Source organism: Danio rerio, chromosome 7 (assembly GCF_052040795.2).
Source record: "Danio rerio strain M-AB ecotype USA chromosome 7, GRCz13ab, whole genome shotgun sequence".
Lineage (NCBI taxonomy): Eukaryota > Metazoa > Chordata > Actinopteri > Cypriniformes > Danionidae > Danio > Danio rerio.
This window is the reverse complement of record NC_141027.1, coordinates 37,970,001-37,986,120: the sequence shown is the minus strand read 5'-3', so window position 1 is coordinate 37,986,120 and position 16,120 is coordinate 37,970,001. Positions and strand designations below refer to the sequence as shown.

General features: G+C 35.7%; 2 protein-coding genes across 8 annotated transcripts in view; one reads left to right on the top strand and one right to left on the bottom strand.

The window, feature by feature from the left end:
* The first annotated feature begins 414 nt into the window (after positions 1-414).
* Positions 415-16,120, top strand: part of nkd1 (NKD inhibitor of WNT signaling pathway 1) — a 177,068-nt gene continuing 161,362 nt past the window's right edge. For 4 of the 7 annotated variants that reach the window (XR_015494943.1, XR_015494940.1, XM_087259992.1 and 1 more), the window contains exon 1: positions 7,227-7,355. The gene's annotated coding sequence lies outside the window, so the exon portion shown is untranslated. Of the gene's footprint in view, positions 488-7,226; positions 7,356-16,120 lie in introns of those variants that run through there. The other 3 variants (XR_015494942.1, XM_087259994.1, XM_087259991.1) reach the window with 1 other exon arrangement.
* The window catches only part of brd7 (bromodomain containing 7), a 13,042-nt gene continuing 884 nt past the window's right edge, over positions 3,963-16,120 (bottom strand). The window contains exons 2-17 of the mRNA NM_213366.2: positions 15,201-15,397; positions 15,000-15,123; positions 14,860-14,917; positions 12,830-12,974; positions 12,599-12,709; positions 12,181-12,365; positions 10,057-10,168; positions 9,885-9,960; positions 9,383-9,490; positions 8,024-8,159; positions 7,257-7,368; positions 7,030-7,086; positions 4,975-5,071; positions 4,557-4,700; positions 4,207-4,344; positions 3,963-4,109 (exon numbers count right to left, since the gene is read on the bottom strand). Of these exons, the coding sequence (NP_998531.2) occupies positions 4,072-4,109; positions 4,207-4,344; positions 4,557-4,700; positions 4,975-5,071; positions 7,030-7,086; positions 7,257-7,368; positions 8,024-8,159; positions 9,383-9,490; positions 9,885-9,960; positions 10,057-10,168; positions 12,181-12,365; positions 12,599-12,709; positions 12,830-12,974; positions 14,860-14,917; positions 15,000-15,123; positions 15,201-15,397 (1,838 nt within the window). The 3' untranslated portion in view covers positions 3,963-4,071. The remainder of the gene's footprint in view (positions 4,110-4,206; positions 4,345-4,556; positions 4,701-4,974; positions 5,072-7,029; positions 7,087-7,256; positions 7,369-8,023; positions 8,160-9,382; positions 9,491-9,884; positions 9,961-10,056; positions 10,169-12,180; positions 12,366-12,598; positions 12,710-12,829; positions 12,975-14,859; positions 14,918-14,999; positions 15,124-15,200; positions 15,398-16,120) is intronic.

Here is a 16,120-nt window from a genome sequence, read left to right as displayed (position 1 = left end):
TACTTAGCAAAAGATCAGAAACAGCATGCAGCCATCCATTGAGTTTCCTCAAATAAAATAAAAATGGATAGGGGAAAATTAAAAAGAGATTTATTCTAGGAGTTAAAAATAAAATATATATATATATATATATATATATATATATATATATATATATATATATATATATATATATATATATATATATATATATATATATATGTATGTACACGTGACCAAACGACCCGACCCGGGGAAAAATAGATTGTTTCTTTTTGGCTGATTGAGCACTTTTTTTCTTTTTTAGCAGCAGTCTTCTTTCACGCATATATAACCCCCTATCAATACTAACCAATCACCTCATGGCATATTCTGAACAAAATCCAATTACATTTACATATATTAATGAAGTTAATGAAGGCGGGACCTGCGTGTGTCGTCGACGGAGAACGCGGAGGAGATGGAGGCTGTCTTTAAAGCGATTTCTTACATAAATGAACAATAAAAGGTATGTTGAACAGAACACTACAGTTTAATGAAGTTGTTCGGCTCTCAGATAATCGCTAGACAGTGTTCCCGCCGTATTAAAATACACTTTAAACTGTCACGTAAACGCGTTAAATTTACCTCAGGAATTCAGAATCTCAAAAGTCGTTAGCCAAGTTAGCAAATACATAAGAAAATTGTATAAAGACGAGCGTTTGCTCAGTGTTTAATATTTTAGAGATAATCTTTTATAATATGCGTGAAGAGAAAGTATATTGCTCATCTCTCGACAGAGATGTACAGACAAGTAACGTTAACGTTATATGCTTTAGCAATTAATTCCCCTTATGATAATTACAGGCCTAAAATGTTAGCCAACTTATCTTAATATTTCTTTAAATTGTGTACATGTTTATCGTTTATGTTATATAATCTGCCACTGGCAAACATGAAGGGTGATTTAAACAAACAAACCCTTTAGCCTGGCTTCAATTCAAAGCATCAGTGGCACATGTAATAACGTCCAGAGGTCTTGCTTTCATTTCCTTTCAGTTTTAACGTTACTCATAATTCTCTCTAAGCATTGATAGGATTTGTGAATCTAGCAGAGTGGCACAGCTGCCTCTGTGAATTGCTCTCAAGAATTTTCTAGCATTCTCTATTCAGGCGTAAATACAAATACTGTACGTTTTTCGGTGTTTGTGTATGTGTGACGTCTCTCTGCACTAGCAAACCTGTTCAGGCCTGACTACTGTAATTTAGGGAGGATCCAGCAGAGTCATTTTAGTCAGCATACAAAACAGATTGACGGTTTACTCAGAGCTGATTAGTTATTGTTCATTCATACACGTGCCATTGCAAACACACAATATATTTTTTTATATTTTCAAATTAATCTCTGTATAAGATTAAATGCATCAATATATGCATTTTTATGGCTCACAAAATTAGGCTTACCATCCTGTTTAGATGAACAGTGTGTGTAACGTAAAACTTTTCATCCAAATATATTAATAAATGTACCTATTTATGGTCATTTATTACTTCTAAACAGTGACAAATAACCAATCAGAACTCAGTATTGTAGCAAGGAGCCCGCTCAAGCACAATAGGGTATATGCAGAAGTATGCTAAAAGACTTTTAATTTGTCGGTAATCTTCCGGCATACTGTATGCCATTGCAAAATTTCACGTTTAAGGTATGTTTTCTTTAAAAATCAGCCATCTTTACTGGCTGAGTCATAGCTGATATAAAGTGGGTCTCCAAATGTAAGAAAAGTGTCCCACTATGTCTTTAAAGTATGAACATTTATTTTACCCCAGTATATTCAATGAAGCTTCTGTGTTAGCCTGCTAATTCTGACGGGCGTGTGCGTGTAAATGGCTTTTTGTCTTGTTTTAAGCTTCAACAACTAAATGAATGCCAAAGTCTGTTTAATTGATTGTATTTTAATTACATTACAACATCGATGCTGTAAAAGGAACCGTATAAAATGGATAAAAGTCACATTAACCATTTACCGGAAGTTTATCAGTATGAGGCAAAACACTAGCTCCGCATATACACTATATAGTTAATTGTGTCATTTTGTGCGTGAGTAGATCAGATGCAACTTTTTGCATTCTTTAAAAAGAATAAAATGGAAATTATGACATTTAGTTTAATATTTTATATGTATGCTGTACCTGCCATGCATAAATGCATTTGTTCTATATTTACTGTAAAACAATCAACAGGGCTTGCTTTTTACTTTAGTGACCCAAGTTTCACCGTTAATATCCAAGTTACAGCTGATCCTAGGTTCCCTGTTTCTAAAACGAACCATTATTATTATCCCTAAAATCAAAATGCAAATGATGTCATGCAGTTTTAGAATCACTGTTGTCCAAATGTTGCTCCTTTTTCTCGAAAATGCTTCCAAACAGCTCAGCCGCTGTACATCTCCATGTTTTGATTATAAATTAATCTTGGGCTTTGATATGGGACAATGATTCAGTTGTCCATTCACACATTTGTGAATGAATCAGCTGTTCAAACAACTCAATTAAATGAATCATTCAGTGAAAGACCAACACTTGACCCCATCTACTGGCGGTTTTAGTTTCAAATCTCATGACATTTTTATTATTTATTTCATTGCATTCATGCCTTCGCATGGGCTGGTATAAGATTCTGACGGTATGATAACCTTGAATACAAATATCACTGTATCACGGTATTGTGATTACTGCTTTAAAATATTTTCCTTTAAAATGTCAGGGTGACAAAAACAACATTTTTTTTCCACTTTGAAAACAATATATTTTATTTTTTGAAAGATTTAAAAATACTTTGGAGCAGTATACATGTCAGGCTAAAAAATTAAAATGAATCATTGATTTCTGCTGTCTTCATTTGTTTTAAAAACACTTATTTCTTTACAATTTAAAACAGCATCTTTTCTGCTTGAGATAATGTTGTCCTAAAAAACAAAAACCCCAAAAAAATGTAAATAAAAAAATCTTAGTCATACCTTAGGAACAGTATTACAAAAAATTTTGGCAGTTTTAAAACCTTGACTTTCCAAACCCTGTTATACCGTGAAAACAGTCATCGTCCCATGCCTATTTATGCCACGTCCTACAACTTGTTAAACAGTCACTTTATAAATAAACTAAACATTTATTTAAAAGCTGTAAGACAATCCTCCTGATATTATTTCAGTTTATATAAAAAAAAGCTTATGTAGTTGAGCCACATAAGGTAAATGAAGTGTTGTAAATAAAAAGGTAAACCTATATTTAGTCAGTCAAACTGTTGCTTTTAGTAAAGGATTACATTGTCAGCTAATTAATTGTCTCTTTTAATTTCTTTTCTTAAAAATTACATGCTTAAGATTGTTAAAGGTTGGCGGTCATTTAAAAAAAAAGCATTTTCTCAAATTAAAAATGTATTCAGACCTATTTTGTTATAATTGTGTGTGTAGCTACAGGACACCACCCCCATAACATTTTTGTTTTAATTTGACCACTTATTGTGACCTTTTATAGCAGGGGTGTCCACACTTGTTCCTAGAGGGCCAGTGTCCTGCAAACCCCAATCAGACACACCTGGGCTAGATAATCAAGCTCTTACTAGGCTTTCTAGAAACATCCATGCAGGTGTATTGAGGTAAGTTGGAGCTAAAATCTGCAGGACACCAGCCCTCCAGGACCAAGTTTGGACAACCCTGATTTATAGTTTTCAAACGTTTCAGGCCTTGATGCTAAAATATTAAATATAAGTTTTAAACACCAGTGTGTTATTGCACAAATGCGTCATTACATTCCTGTCAACAACAAAATATGTGCTTGTTTGCTTAATAGTCAGACCGCCTCTGTATGGTCTTTGGCTAATCAAATTAATTATGGAGTCCAGACCTTCTGCCACAAGTCAGGCAATAGGAGATTATTTCTGCATTAGTCACATGCTAACGTTAATTTTTTTAACAAATAAAGAACAGAAATACACAATAATATTTTTTTAAAAAGAAGGACGTTTATTTAAATGGAACAAAATACAAATGAAAATTGGAGGAAGGGGGGATCCGGACTAAGCAGAAAGAGACATACTGCAGAGACGAAGGATCAACATACTCCCTCCATGGGTTCAATCAGATCTCCCACTGAAACACACAGAAAAGCATTCGTTATTATCCTCTCGATGCCGATTTATGAGTGGATGAAGCAGTTTCTTTTATGAGCTGAGAGGGCTTATGTTACCTGCGGTCAGGTGTATGAATGGATCCTGTGCATTGGGAAGCGAGACCCCCATGGCCTTTCTGATTCCATAAACACTGCACACATCAGCTGGGGTCACCTGACTGGTCAGCTGAGCCAGGTTACCCGTGACTTTCTCCGCTGCAAGAAGAATGGTGGGGGTTAGATTTGAAATGTGCACGTATATCAGCTTTTAAACAGCTGCTGGAACCCACAGATCTGTTAATATGTAACAACGCAGACTTCCCTAAAAGTTAGAAAAAAGTAACTCAAGAGACAAGAGAACTGTTGGAGTTTGTCTCACGCTGCTTAAAGAGAAAGATAAGTGAACCTGTCATTTTGTGTTTTCTTACCAAGCTGCAGCTCTTTGGCAGTGGGAGCCAGCAGACAGATGATGTTTGGTGGCTGTTTAGCGCTCAGTCTCTCTTTCTGAACTTTCTGCAGCTCCCTCAGCAACAGTGTCGTCTCATCCAGCTTCTGTTGGAAATGCTCTGCTTCTATGGGAAGCAAAAGGAGATTTTACTGGAATAAATAAATCAGCCTGTTGTTTAATAGCTGGAAAACAGCTCATGAGAGATACTGATATTCTGCTGCTGAAGGAGGAGGATCATGATAAATGAAATAGTAATAGACATGAAAGATGCGTCTCCTGAAAATGGCTCATTGATACACCTTGCAGCCGGTATTGTTGTAAGCTTTCAACTGAGTCAAACAGATTTATGAATGAAATCTGTTTGACTCATTCAAAAATTTCAGTAATGGGATTCTCACCTTCCGAGTCGAAGCTCTCTGGAAGCAGGTCAGGAATCGAAGCCACAGATGTGAGTGGAGTTACACTATCAGCACTGCTGGGTTCTGATGCAACAACCTACATGCAAGAAAAAGGGAGCATGGAAAAAAAGTTAATCTTTTTTTGTTAGAATTTTAGTTTAATGAAAATGGAAGGCAATATTTCTTCTAATGCCACAAATACAGATACAGGGTCAATTTCACATCCATATCACACAAGTCATTTATTTAATCAAAAACACATCAATATCTATCATTATAATCTAAGATATTATCTATTTATGTATTTTTTTATTCATCTATTAATTAGACTTTTCAGCAGACATTATTCCAGTCTTCAGTGCCATAGTGATCCTTCGCTTCATTCTATAATGCTGATTTTCTCAGCAACCCTTTTTTTCCTCTTGTTATAATCGATGTTCAATATGGCTTAATATTGTTTTAGGACCCAAATGGCAACCCTAATGTTTTTTAGCCACGGTAAACTTTTGGTGAAAGGTTTCTGTGACTTTCAATTTTATAAGGTTCCCTTTTACAGCATTGACATCGTAGTGTAATTATAATATAATCAGTTAAATAGACTTAAGCATTCATTTAGTTGTTCAAGCGTAAAACGTGATGATAGACCGTGTAACCGTGAGCAGAGTCACTACGAGCAGGCTAGCGCAGAAACTCATATATATATATATATATATATATATATATATATATATATATATATATATATTCTACTTTTGAAAACATTAAAAATATTTGTGAAGGCAAGTTTTTTTTATATAAAATAAAATAATCGTTCATTATTCGTAATCAGGCAAAAATGTTTAATTAATCTATATTTTGATTTTAGACCAAATTGCCCAGCCCTATCTTAATATGATATGATTTTTGGCATAAAATAAAAATCTATAATTTTTGACCCATACATTGTATTCTTGGCTACTGCCAAAAAATACCTGTGTGTCAAAAGACTGGTTTCCTGGTACAGGGTCGCATATTACTGATGCTTTGCCTTTTCTTAAAAGAAAAGTCGGATGTCATTAATACTAAAAAAATAAACCAACATTTGAATGGGAGCGTACCGACTATAATTTTTAATTTAAAGCTTTTACAGAACATAACTCCTTCCAAGCACATGGATACAACTATGTATTATCCACTAGCTATGCTATATGGGATTTTTGGATTGCTATAAACAGTGTGTTAAACAGTCGCACCACCCTGCTATGGCATGCTAGCTGAACCGCAGTCAAAGAAGTCCATCCACACTGACTAATGCTGCAGTATGTTCACAGACCACTCACGCTTACCTTTCCTACAGCACCATCTCACATACACACAGGAGGAGGTCAAAAACAACAGCCAGAGTGTGTTTGTGTGTGTGTCCAGGCAAATATTCTTTCCATTAGTGTGTGAAAGTTGGTTGGTGTTGTTGACACAGCTGCTGCAGAGCAGAGAGTCTGCGCTCCTGACGCTGCCTTTAAATACTAGGTTTGTGCCTCCACATCCACTCGAGCGAGCTGTACGCTAATATGCACTTGTAGACATTTTAAATAAATCCTTGATTATAATTTTTCTTATTTACCTACAGCTAGTGTGCAATGTTGCTGTTTAAGCATAAGCAACATCTACAAATCAGTTCAATGCAAAGGGAGACCTTTTACAGGATCCACTACTTAACGTCTACATCAAATGGACTAGTGGCAAATAATACAATGTATTTTTCCGGGGTTTTTTTAAATTACAAACCCTAAAAATGACACTAGGCAACCTCAATCAATCAATCAATTTAAATACATCAAATTAAACCAATCAGAACTCATTGTTCATTTATATGAGTGGGACATTATAGGATCAGAAAGACAACAGACCATGTTCAAGAGAACAAAAAATAAGTTGTCGAATACTAGTAAAACATGTTTTGTTTTTTAAACGAAGAATAAATACTTCATAGTTCATATCATAAACAAGACAAAGTCATCGAAAATAGCTAATTGACCAGCCATTTAATCTTATTCTGTGCATCTGAGAGCATTTTACCTCAGCATCATCTGTTGCGTCGTCTTTCTCTGCAGGCTCTTCTGTCGGCAGATTATCCTGTGAAGAACAAAAGCATCCAATCAACAGCAGATTTAATTAAGCCGCCCAGTTAAAAAAACTAAAGGATATTATTATAGGTGCTTATAGTGCATAAAATATACTAGTAGATTTGAATCAGGAACTAGAAATGCAGGTATGGGTATAACATGAAAGAATGTTTTTCTTACACATTTTGTCTCTTTCAGTTTTTTCGAATGCTCTCCACTCGTCAAAGCATCCAAGACATTATCTGCTAATCTGCTCATGTGCTCCTCAGATTTAGCAAGGTAATCTGCAATGCTACACACACACACATACAGAATTATTTTTGTAAACCAGAACAATCAGGACATTTATGTCCGAGAATGATATACTGCACAATAGCAAATTCATGTTAAACCAGAGTTGTTCATTCATGTCTGCCTGAAGAGACATTTCTATGGATGCTGAAATGGTAATAATATGATGTCACACTCTGCAGTGCTTTTGTTAAAAGCATAAAGTACACAACTAGTCATAAGCTTGGATATTTGTACATTTAATAGCAACTTATTATTTTAAAATCGTATGCTCTGAAAGCTATATTTATGTGGCTATTTATTTAAAAGAGAGTCACTTTCATAAAAAATGTTGTAAAATATTATTAGAATTTGATCTTGATTATTTTATAGTGAATAATTGTAAGCTACAAGTGTACAATCTTTTAAATCAGTTAAGATTTCACACTGTGACGCATCAATCTCCTGCTGACCAAGTGCCTTCACATGATATGAATTCCAAGATCAGATTTCACCAAACTGCCACTTTAAATAGCAGCGAAATGTGAAGGAACTTTGGATGCGTATGAATGGAAGTCAATGATATTAAAGTGTAGCGTGACTATAACCACGCATTTAGTCATCCAGAACCAATCAATGGACACACTTTATTATGCTGAATCCAGGCACATTCACACCTTTCAGAATCTGGCTGACTGCTGTCTTCCCCATAGAAGGAGTAAATGAGATCGGAGTCTTCTTTGCTGATATTGGCAAAACTGGAGTCATATGTAGGAGCATATGAGGTGAAGGGGCCATAATTCATATATGCAACTGCAAGAGAGAGAGAGAGAGGCATATGGACCTTTTTTTAATTAATGGAACTTTTTACCCATTCAATGAGTTTCATATGAGAGTAATAGTGGTTTAGAAATATTGGAATATTACATTCCAGGACACGAAGTCACAAAACATCACGGGTAAAATGGTATTGAACACATCACAATTTTTCTCAGAAAAATGTGTCTAAAAGTGCTGTAGATTTTTCACCAGATATCAGGACCAATCCTAATAATCCATACATCCAAAGACAACAAAACTAATTAGTTTAAAAATACTAAACAAGACAGAAGTTTTTCACGACACGTAGCACAAGCTTTGTGATTGGTCAGCTTGGTAGCTGTGACCAGTGTGGGCGGGACCAAGAGCTGTGTGAACCCATTGGAGCGAGTGTTTACAAGTGTTAAGTCCTGTGAAGGAGCTCTAGATAGAAACTGTTGTTTTTTGTTTACCCTATGATTAATGTTGTTGCACGTCTGCAGGTTCCCGCCTCCAAATGAGCGCGTTTGAGCTACTTGTAAATTAAGGTAGTGTTCAGAAAACAAAACACCTGCGTAGAAACTCGACACAAAGGAACATAACCTACTGCCAGCTAGCATTTCGGAAGTGTTATTGCAGAGCAAAAAAAACAGCACGTAAAAGTATAAATGCATGACTATGCACAAAGTAGGCGCTGTGGGTCACGGCGATCACTCGGCGCAGAAGTATAAACCTTATAGTCTTAAAAGGTCGCGAAACTTAACATTTTCCTCACTTCTGTTGTTCTTCATTTGTGAGGATCTAGAAACAATGTGACTTGAAACAAATGGAAACTTGACAGGTATTTGCTGCAGTTTTTATAGATTTTTTTGCCCTCCAGGCGCCAGTCACGTGACTGATAACTATGATTAAGTTAAAACAAAATACAGCCTACTTCTTTGGCATTGAATTCTTTCCTATTGACAGCAGGAACAACTGGATTTTCTGGCACATAATATTACATTCCACTGGCAGCTGAACCCTGGGTATTCAAACAGATAATATAACACCACCCTACCCATGATCTTCTCCACATGACTGAAGGTTACGCCACAGAGTCAAGCTCATTCTCCAGAGAGACAGCTTTTTCCATTAACCTTTTTTTCTTCTTCAAGAAAACTAATACAGGCATTGGTTTTAAGGGAGAGGTTGAGACTGAAAACTCCTGAAAAAAACAGGAGCATTCAGTTAAATGTTACCTGGAGTGACCATGTTTCTCTTGTCCTCTTTGAAACCCTGAAGGGTGTTTATTCCAGTCTGCAGCCGACCTCCCATCATGCCCAATTTTACTGGGCAGTATCCTGGATCTAACATAGGAACAGGATTAACATGTTAACATATATACCTAATTATTTATTTTTTAGCTGTTGAATTTACATGCATGTACATCATTTAAACGTTTTCTTTAATCATTCATGAACAACTCAAACATCTTTAATTACTTTAATCTGCATTCTGTCTGCTTACTTACGGACTCTTGCCTAACCAAACAAATGATAAAAAATATTATAATAATAAAACAACTTATGATTTGCAGAATGAGTTTGGAAATTATCCATTAAATACTAGGTTTTAATGCTCATAATAATCAGATATTAACATTTATACATCACCATCACTCATGTTGCATTCCATTAAGTAGAAGCCCTCATTTCAATAAACTAGTTATCAGTGCGCAAAAATATGCCCAGTGCCACTAACCTCCAGCGCTCAGGTCAACAGGGTTTAGGATGCCCAGGGTGGTTAAACCATCAGATGTCCTTCTCTCAAACTCCAGCTGCTCATTCAAAAGAGAGAGAAAAAGTGACTCTTCAGTGAATGACTTAATCACATACAATAACCCAGTTCATGTTCTCTTGAGGTGAACTCGTACCTCACACTGAAGGCTTCTGCTTGAGAGTTTCCCTCCAGACTCCTCAATAATCTTCTTAATCTCCTCCAGGTCTTTCTCTGCTTGGCACTTCTGAGCGTCATCCTTACTGTCTCTGTTTCACAAAATTGAATGCAATTCTGGATACATGCGTGTCACCAATACTATTACCCACAAAATCCTTTATATGTGAGGCATGTGATTTAAACAAAACTAATTTGAGTGTATCCTGAGGTCAGAGCACTGATTGAATAAATTATGAATACGTTTTAAACTATGAATAAGTTACAGGTCAAAGTGTGGTTCTTGTTGGACACAATAAGGAAGTGTGGAGGAAGATGGTTCACTTGTCCTGAAACACTACAAAGGAGCGCGTGTGTTATGAGTGTAGCTCGTGCGCTACAGATGGCCTACAAGCCACAACATGTTTAAGCATTCCAAGACTCTTGCTTACTTCATCAGTCATGCAGATTTACATAGGCAAGCAACAAAAATAAAGAGTAAAACAGAAAGACAGTGAACCTGGCAACAATCAAGTCTCACTGGCATCAGTACAGCAGCAGACGAGATGAGTGCAGTTACAAAGCCACTGTGAATGGCTCCAATTATAAATACACAATCAAATGTAGATCACAAGATTTTTTCCCCTGCATTTTACTGGCTGTATGACCAATTTTTTTATCGTTTTACCTGAAAAAATAACAAAAACACAGAAACAAATAATAGATTAATTAAAAATAATTTTGCTTAGCCATGTTTTTGGGCCTGATATCAATGTTCTGTACCGAGAACATTTCTAATATGTATGTACATTAACTTTTTTTTAAAGCAAAAGAGCTAATTATTTGAAACATCTGCATGACTTTACTGTCACTTCTGACAGTGCATCGTTGCTGAACAAAATGTTCTTACATTTTGCCATCCTCAAACATTTGGACCACAGAACATGGCCTTTTTGACAAGCTTTTATTCATACATTTTTTCTATAAATACTTTTCTATTTAGTTTCCGATCCCAGTCTTCTGCAACAATACATTTTAGATTTTACACTAAATGCACCCAAGACTAAAGAAAGCCCAGTGTGCTGTATTTTGCTATTGTTGTTTTGATGGCCTAATGCAGGAATTATATCAGATATGTATCTCCATGTGGAGCTCTGCAGAAAAAGAAAACAATCTAGATAAACCTCTGTGAGTGTACATTTTCCACTGACGTACATGCTGTCGTAAGACACAAATTATGACAGATGTTTCATGCACTGTTTGTGTGCATCTTTTATTTGCTCACAATTCTTAGTCCAGCAGTGATTGAACGTTCTTAAATCATGTATTATGTCAAACTTTTGAATGAAGTAACCTGCCAGTTGGCAAGAAACTAACTGAAGGCAATTCTACTGGCATTTCGCTTTTGCCAAGAGTTTCATATCCTGTCTGGGATTAATAGAAAGTATTATTTTAAGAATTATTCAGAATTGTTCATTTTCAAAGAGACCTCAGGATCAGATTAAATGACAGGAAGCTTCTTGCAAAACCTCAATGCAAATGACCTTTAACGATCAAGGGGGATTAAAGCCTGCTCACACAAAAAATGTTAACTATAATAATAGTGTCCTTAAAATACTATTATAATAAAAGAATGGCAGACTTCACACAGCACATCTTTAAAAAAAATCATGACACTAGGATCACTTTCAGACCAAAAAAAAAAAAAGGACAGCCAATTGAAATTCATGTAACTTTACAATGTACTCTATGCAACCACAACTGCAGCATGTGATTGCAACTTGATTAGTGTCTGCACTAATTTATAGATTTACTCATGGTGTGAATCCCCCTTTATCCTAGAAAATAAATTAAACTAATTAAATACGTCTAGAGCAGGGATCAGCAAACTTGTTCCTGGATGTCCGGTGTCCTGCAGATTTTAGCTCCTACCCTAATCAAACACACCTGAACAAGCTAATCAAGGTCTTACTAGGTATACTTGAAACACCTAGGCAGGTGTGTTGAGGCAAGTTGGAGCTAAACCCTGCAGCGCACCGGTCCTCCAGAAACGAGATTGGTGACTCCTGGTCTAGACCAATGTTTTCAAGATATTATGTGAAAAGCTGCAACATATGATTCATACCTTGAAGTGTCTTTGTTGCCTACACGGGGAGACTGAGAGTTGTCACTTGTGTACATGACAGAGGATTTGACTTTGGCAGGGCCTGATGTCCTGGCCTCGTTCTCTCCAGTCTCTGCTGAATGACCGGTGGACGTTTGCAGGCCAGACATGAACTCTATGCTCTGCTTTAAACTGTCCAGTCTCTCCTAAATGCACACAAACATTCCACATGTGAGTTTTTTTTTTATTTGAAAAGGCCAGATTAGAGCAACATCAAAGACAGGATAATACAGATGACAGCACAACAGCACCCTCTGGTGTTAAAACAGTTTTTTTGAAATTTGAAAATTGAGGAAATGGCCAAATCGGTTTCACAAATAACACCTACCATCTCTAAATATAAATTCAAATGCAAATGTGCAAAGCGTTTTTCACTCACTTTGCTCAGAATCTTCATGCCGGAGTGAAGGAGTTTCTTTGCTGCTTTGTAGTAAATGGTCTCTGGTTTGTTGTAGATCATAGCGTTTTCACACATAACTCTGAAATCCAGCTGTAGACAGAACATTACAACACGTCAACCATTTTGTCAAAATGAACAAGACTTACTGGTATATTCAATCACACTTCTCTATAGTCTGTGTCCTTATAACATCTATGATGAACCGATTACCTTGAGCTCTTCCAGTGACTGATATTGCTCCTTCTTCACTTTCTCTTTTATAGTGCTGAAGTCCATGGGTTTCTTTATAATGATAGAGTATCCTGGGGCGATCAGGTCCGTCACAGGGAATGAGAAGAATGCACTTGGGTCCTTCCTGCAATAAACAGCAGCCAGCAATATTCAGCTTAAATTCACTGAAATTATGCAATATCTATATATTATGAAAATAGACTATGGAAATAGGAAACCCATTACTAAGATCCAATGTTCAGAATAAGATTATTGATGCAGATTTCGAGTTTAATTATGCAAGCTTTAGAAAAGAATATACACAAGACCAATACTTGAGGATAGTTCAGGATACTCTTGAGTATAGGCATGGGTTGATAACCGTTTTCAAAGTGTACAGGGTATAAAGTTAGGGTTTCAAAACCAACAACATTTTCTGTTATACCATTCCTACGGCATATGTGCGAATTGTTTTTTTTACTTTTGTTTCGTTGTTTTTTAGGACAAAAGTATCACCAGCTGAAAATATCTCCAAATATGCTGTTTTAAATTGTAAAGAAATCAGTGTTTTTGAAGATAATGAAGACAGCAAAGATTGATTTGAATTATTTAGCCTGATAAGTTTACTACTCCAAAATATTTTTAAAGTTTCCCCAAATAAAATTTGTGTTAAAAGGGAAAAAAAGATTACATTTTTTTACCCAGACATTTAAAAAGTATATTTTAGAGCAGTAATCACATTATTGTTATACTGTGAAACAGTGATTTTTTTTTTTTTTAGCCAAGGTTATCATACCATTATTTTGAATAAATTATTATCTATTTAAACTATTACCCATTAAAGTAACCTGAAAAATGAAACTAAATAAAAAAGATCACAAAATTAAACAGCACAGCTGTTTTCAACACTAAGAATAATGATTATGCATATTTGTTCATCATTTAGCACATTGGAATGATTCCTGAAGGATCCTGTGACAAAAAAAAAAACAAAACTTAATGATACTATTTCAGCTTTTTGATCATATAAATTAAAACATTTTAAATTAGATTAAAATACTTTAATTTTGTGTCAGGATTACATAGGATTTAAGTTTTGCAAGTAATGAAAATGATTGTATGTTGTGTTTAGACAAATAGGTTTCAGTGTGTAAATAACTTTTGACTTATTAATCTAATTTTCCTACTTCTGTGACATTAGAATAATTTTGCCCTTTCCATTCTGGTTTTCATGATTCCGTACTCATTTTTGTCATAAGGCAGAGATAGAAAACATTGATTCTGGAGGGCCAATGTCTGGCAAAGTTTAGCACCAACTGTAATAACCAATGTCTGAACAAACTAATCAACAGATTAAGGGAGTTTTTTTTTCAAAACTGCAGCACAGTGGTCTAGGGCTGCGTTCCAGTCCAATCCTTTATGCTCTTCACTCTCTTCTCTCTATCTTGTTCACTCAGATGTACAACACTGATTGTTACACAAGTGTCCACTACTCGGGGAAAATATGAATGGATGTAAATGGAATGCCCTATACCAGCGGTGGCCAACCCTGTTCTTGGAGAGCCACCTTCCTGCAGATTTCAGTGGAAACCCATATCAAACACACCTGCCTGTAATTATTATGTGGTGTTCAGGTTCTAATTAATTGTTTCAGGTGTGTTTGATATGGGTAGCAACTAAAATCTGCAGGAAGGTGGCTCTCCAAGAACAGGGTTGGCCACCCCTGCCCTATACCCTTAAACTACACTGATAACCCAATTGCATTGCATTGCATTTTGGGACATCTAGGTGCTGTAGTGGACATAAGGCTGACTCACTGTCTCGATCAAAATCAAGGGTATGTCCATGTAAACTTCCCTCATTCACTCATGAAGTGTAACACTAAAATGATGATAGGGATTCCCCAAAGGGAACAAGTAATGGGAAGCTTATGAGTATGTGTCTACAAAATGGAGTTGAAAGCAGCCTACAATCAATGTTTCACACCCTAGCTATAAGGCCTACTTCAAGATGCCAACATTTATTCCCACCTCTGGAGTTGTCGGATGAGCTGACTTAGAGCCTCTTGTAGGGGAGTCTGCTCTTTTTCTGTGGATCAAAAAGACATAATTAACATATTAAGCAAAGACACAATATCAGGCCCCAAATATAAAAGCGTGCATAGATTTACCTGTCATTTTGGCTAGTGAGGGGGTCAGAGGCTTGTCCTGGGACACATCAGAGTGAGCGGGAGTTCTGCTGTGCTCATCCCAGTCTGGATCCACAGGGTCTGGGCCCTTTCTTTTTTTGGTCATCTAGACAAGATAATATGATGTAGCATTATGTAAACAGTACAAGGAAGGAACAAAACAAATCAGCATCGATCTCTCACCTTTTTCTTTTTGTCGACCGGTGATACTGGAGGACTGGCTTTGTCCTTTTCGTCCTTCTTTTTCTTCTTCTTTTTCTTATCTTTGTGTTTGTCGTAATCTACCTGGTCATCATATGCAGTCTCGAGGCCGGGACTGCCTGTAGTGACCTCATTCCCAGCCACTTTTAACACCAGCTTCAGAGGACGCTCTGTAAATTCTGCATTGTCAAACACAAGTCAGTTTACAAATGCAAGAACTACAGAGTAATATAATCAATCCATATATTAATACTGTCCCATTCATTTCTATAGACACTGCATTGAACATGAACATCTAGGGTCTTTTTCTGAACCACAATGTTAACACTATTTCAGGAAATATACTTGCTTTCTTTTTTTATTGGTTGCTGCTGTTCTGGCTATAATTAGTTAGTAAATAAAACAGAAGAGTGTAATATTTTATGAGTAATAATAAATGTCTTATTGAGAAGAAATATACAGTGCTCAGCAAATATAAGTACACCCCTCACAAATCTGTCTTTTAAATTCATATTTTTAATAATTAGCTTTACAATATTATATTTGTGCATATACATCAGATTAGTCAGTACTGAAGCCAAATCTGGAGCTTATCTAACAAAATAACTTGCGATAATGGTCCAAAAACGAATACAGCCAAATTAATGTTACAGAAAAATAAAATAAGAAGAAAAAAATCAAGAAAAACAAATAATAAAGATTTTGGTTGAAATGTTTTAGGTTGTCATTTTTTTTTTAATAAAAATATTCATTTTCAATATGGGCTGTCCTCAATGCTGCTGAACACTGTACTTCAACTAAAAAAGTGTAGATTAAATAAAAACATTTAGAAAGCTTTTTTTCAAAAGAAATTTGTGGTTTTTTTTTTTAAAGAAATAAACATTATTTAGCAAAATGCATTA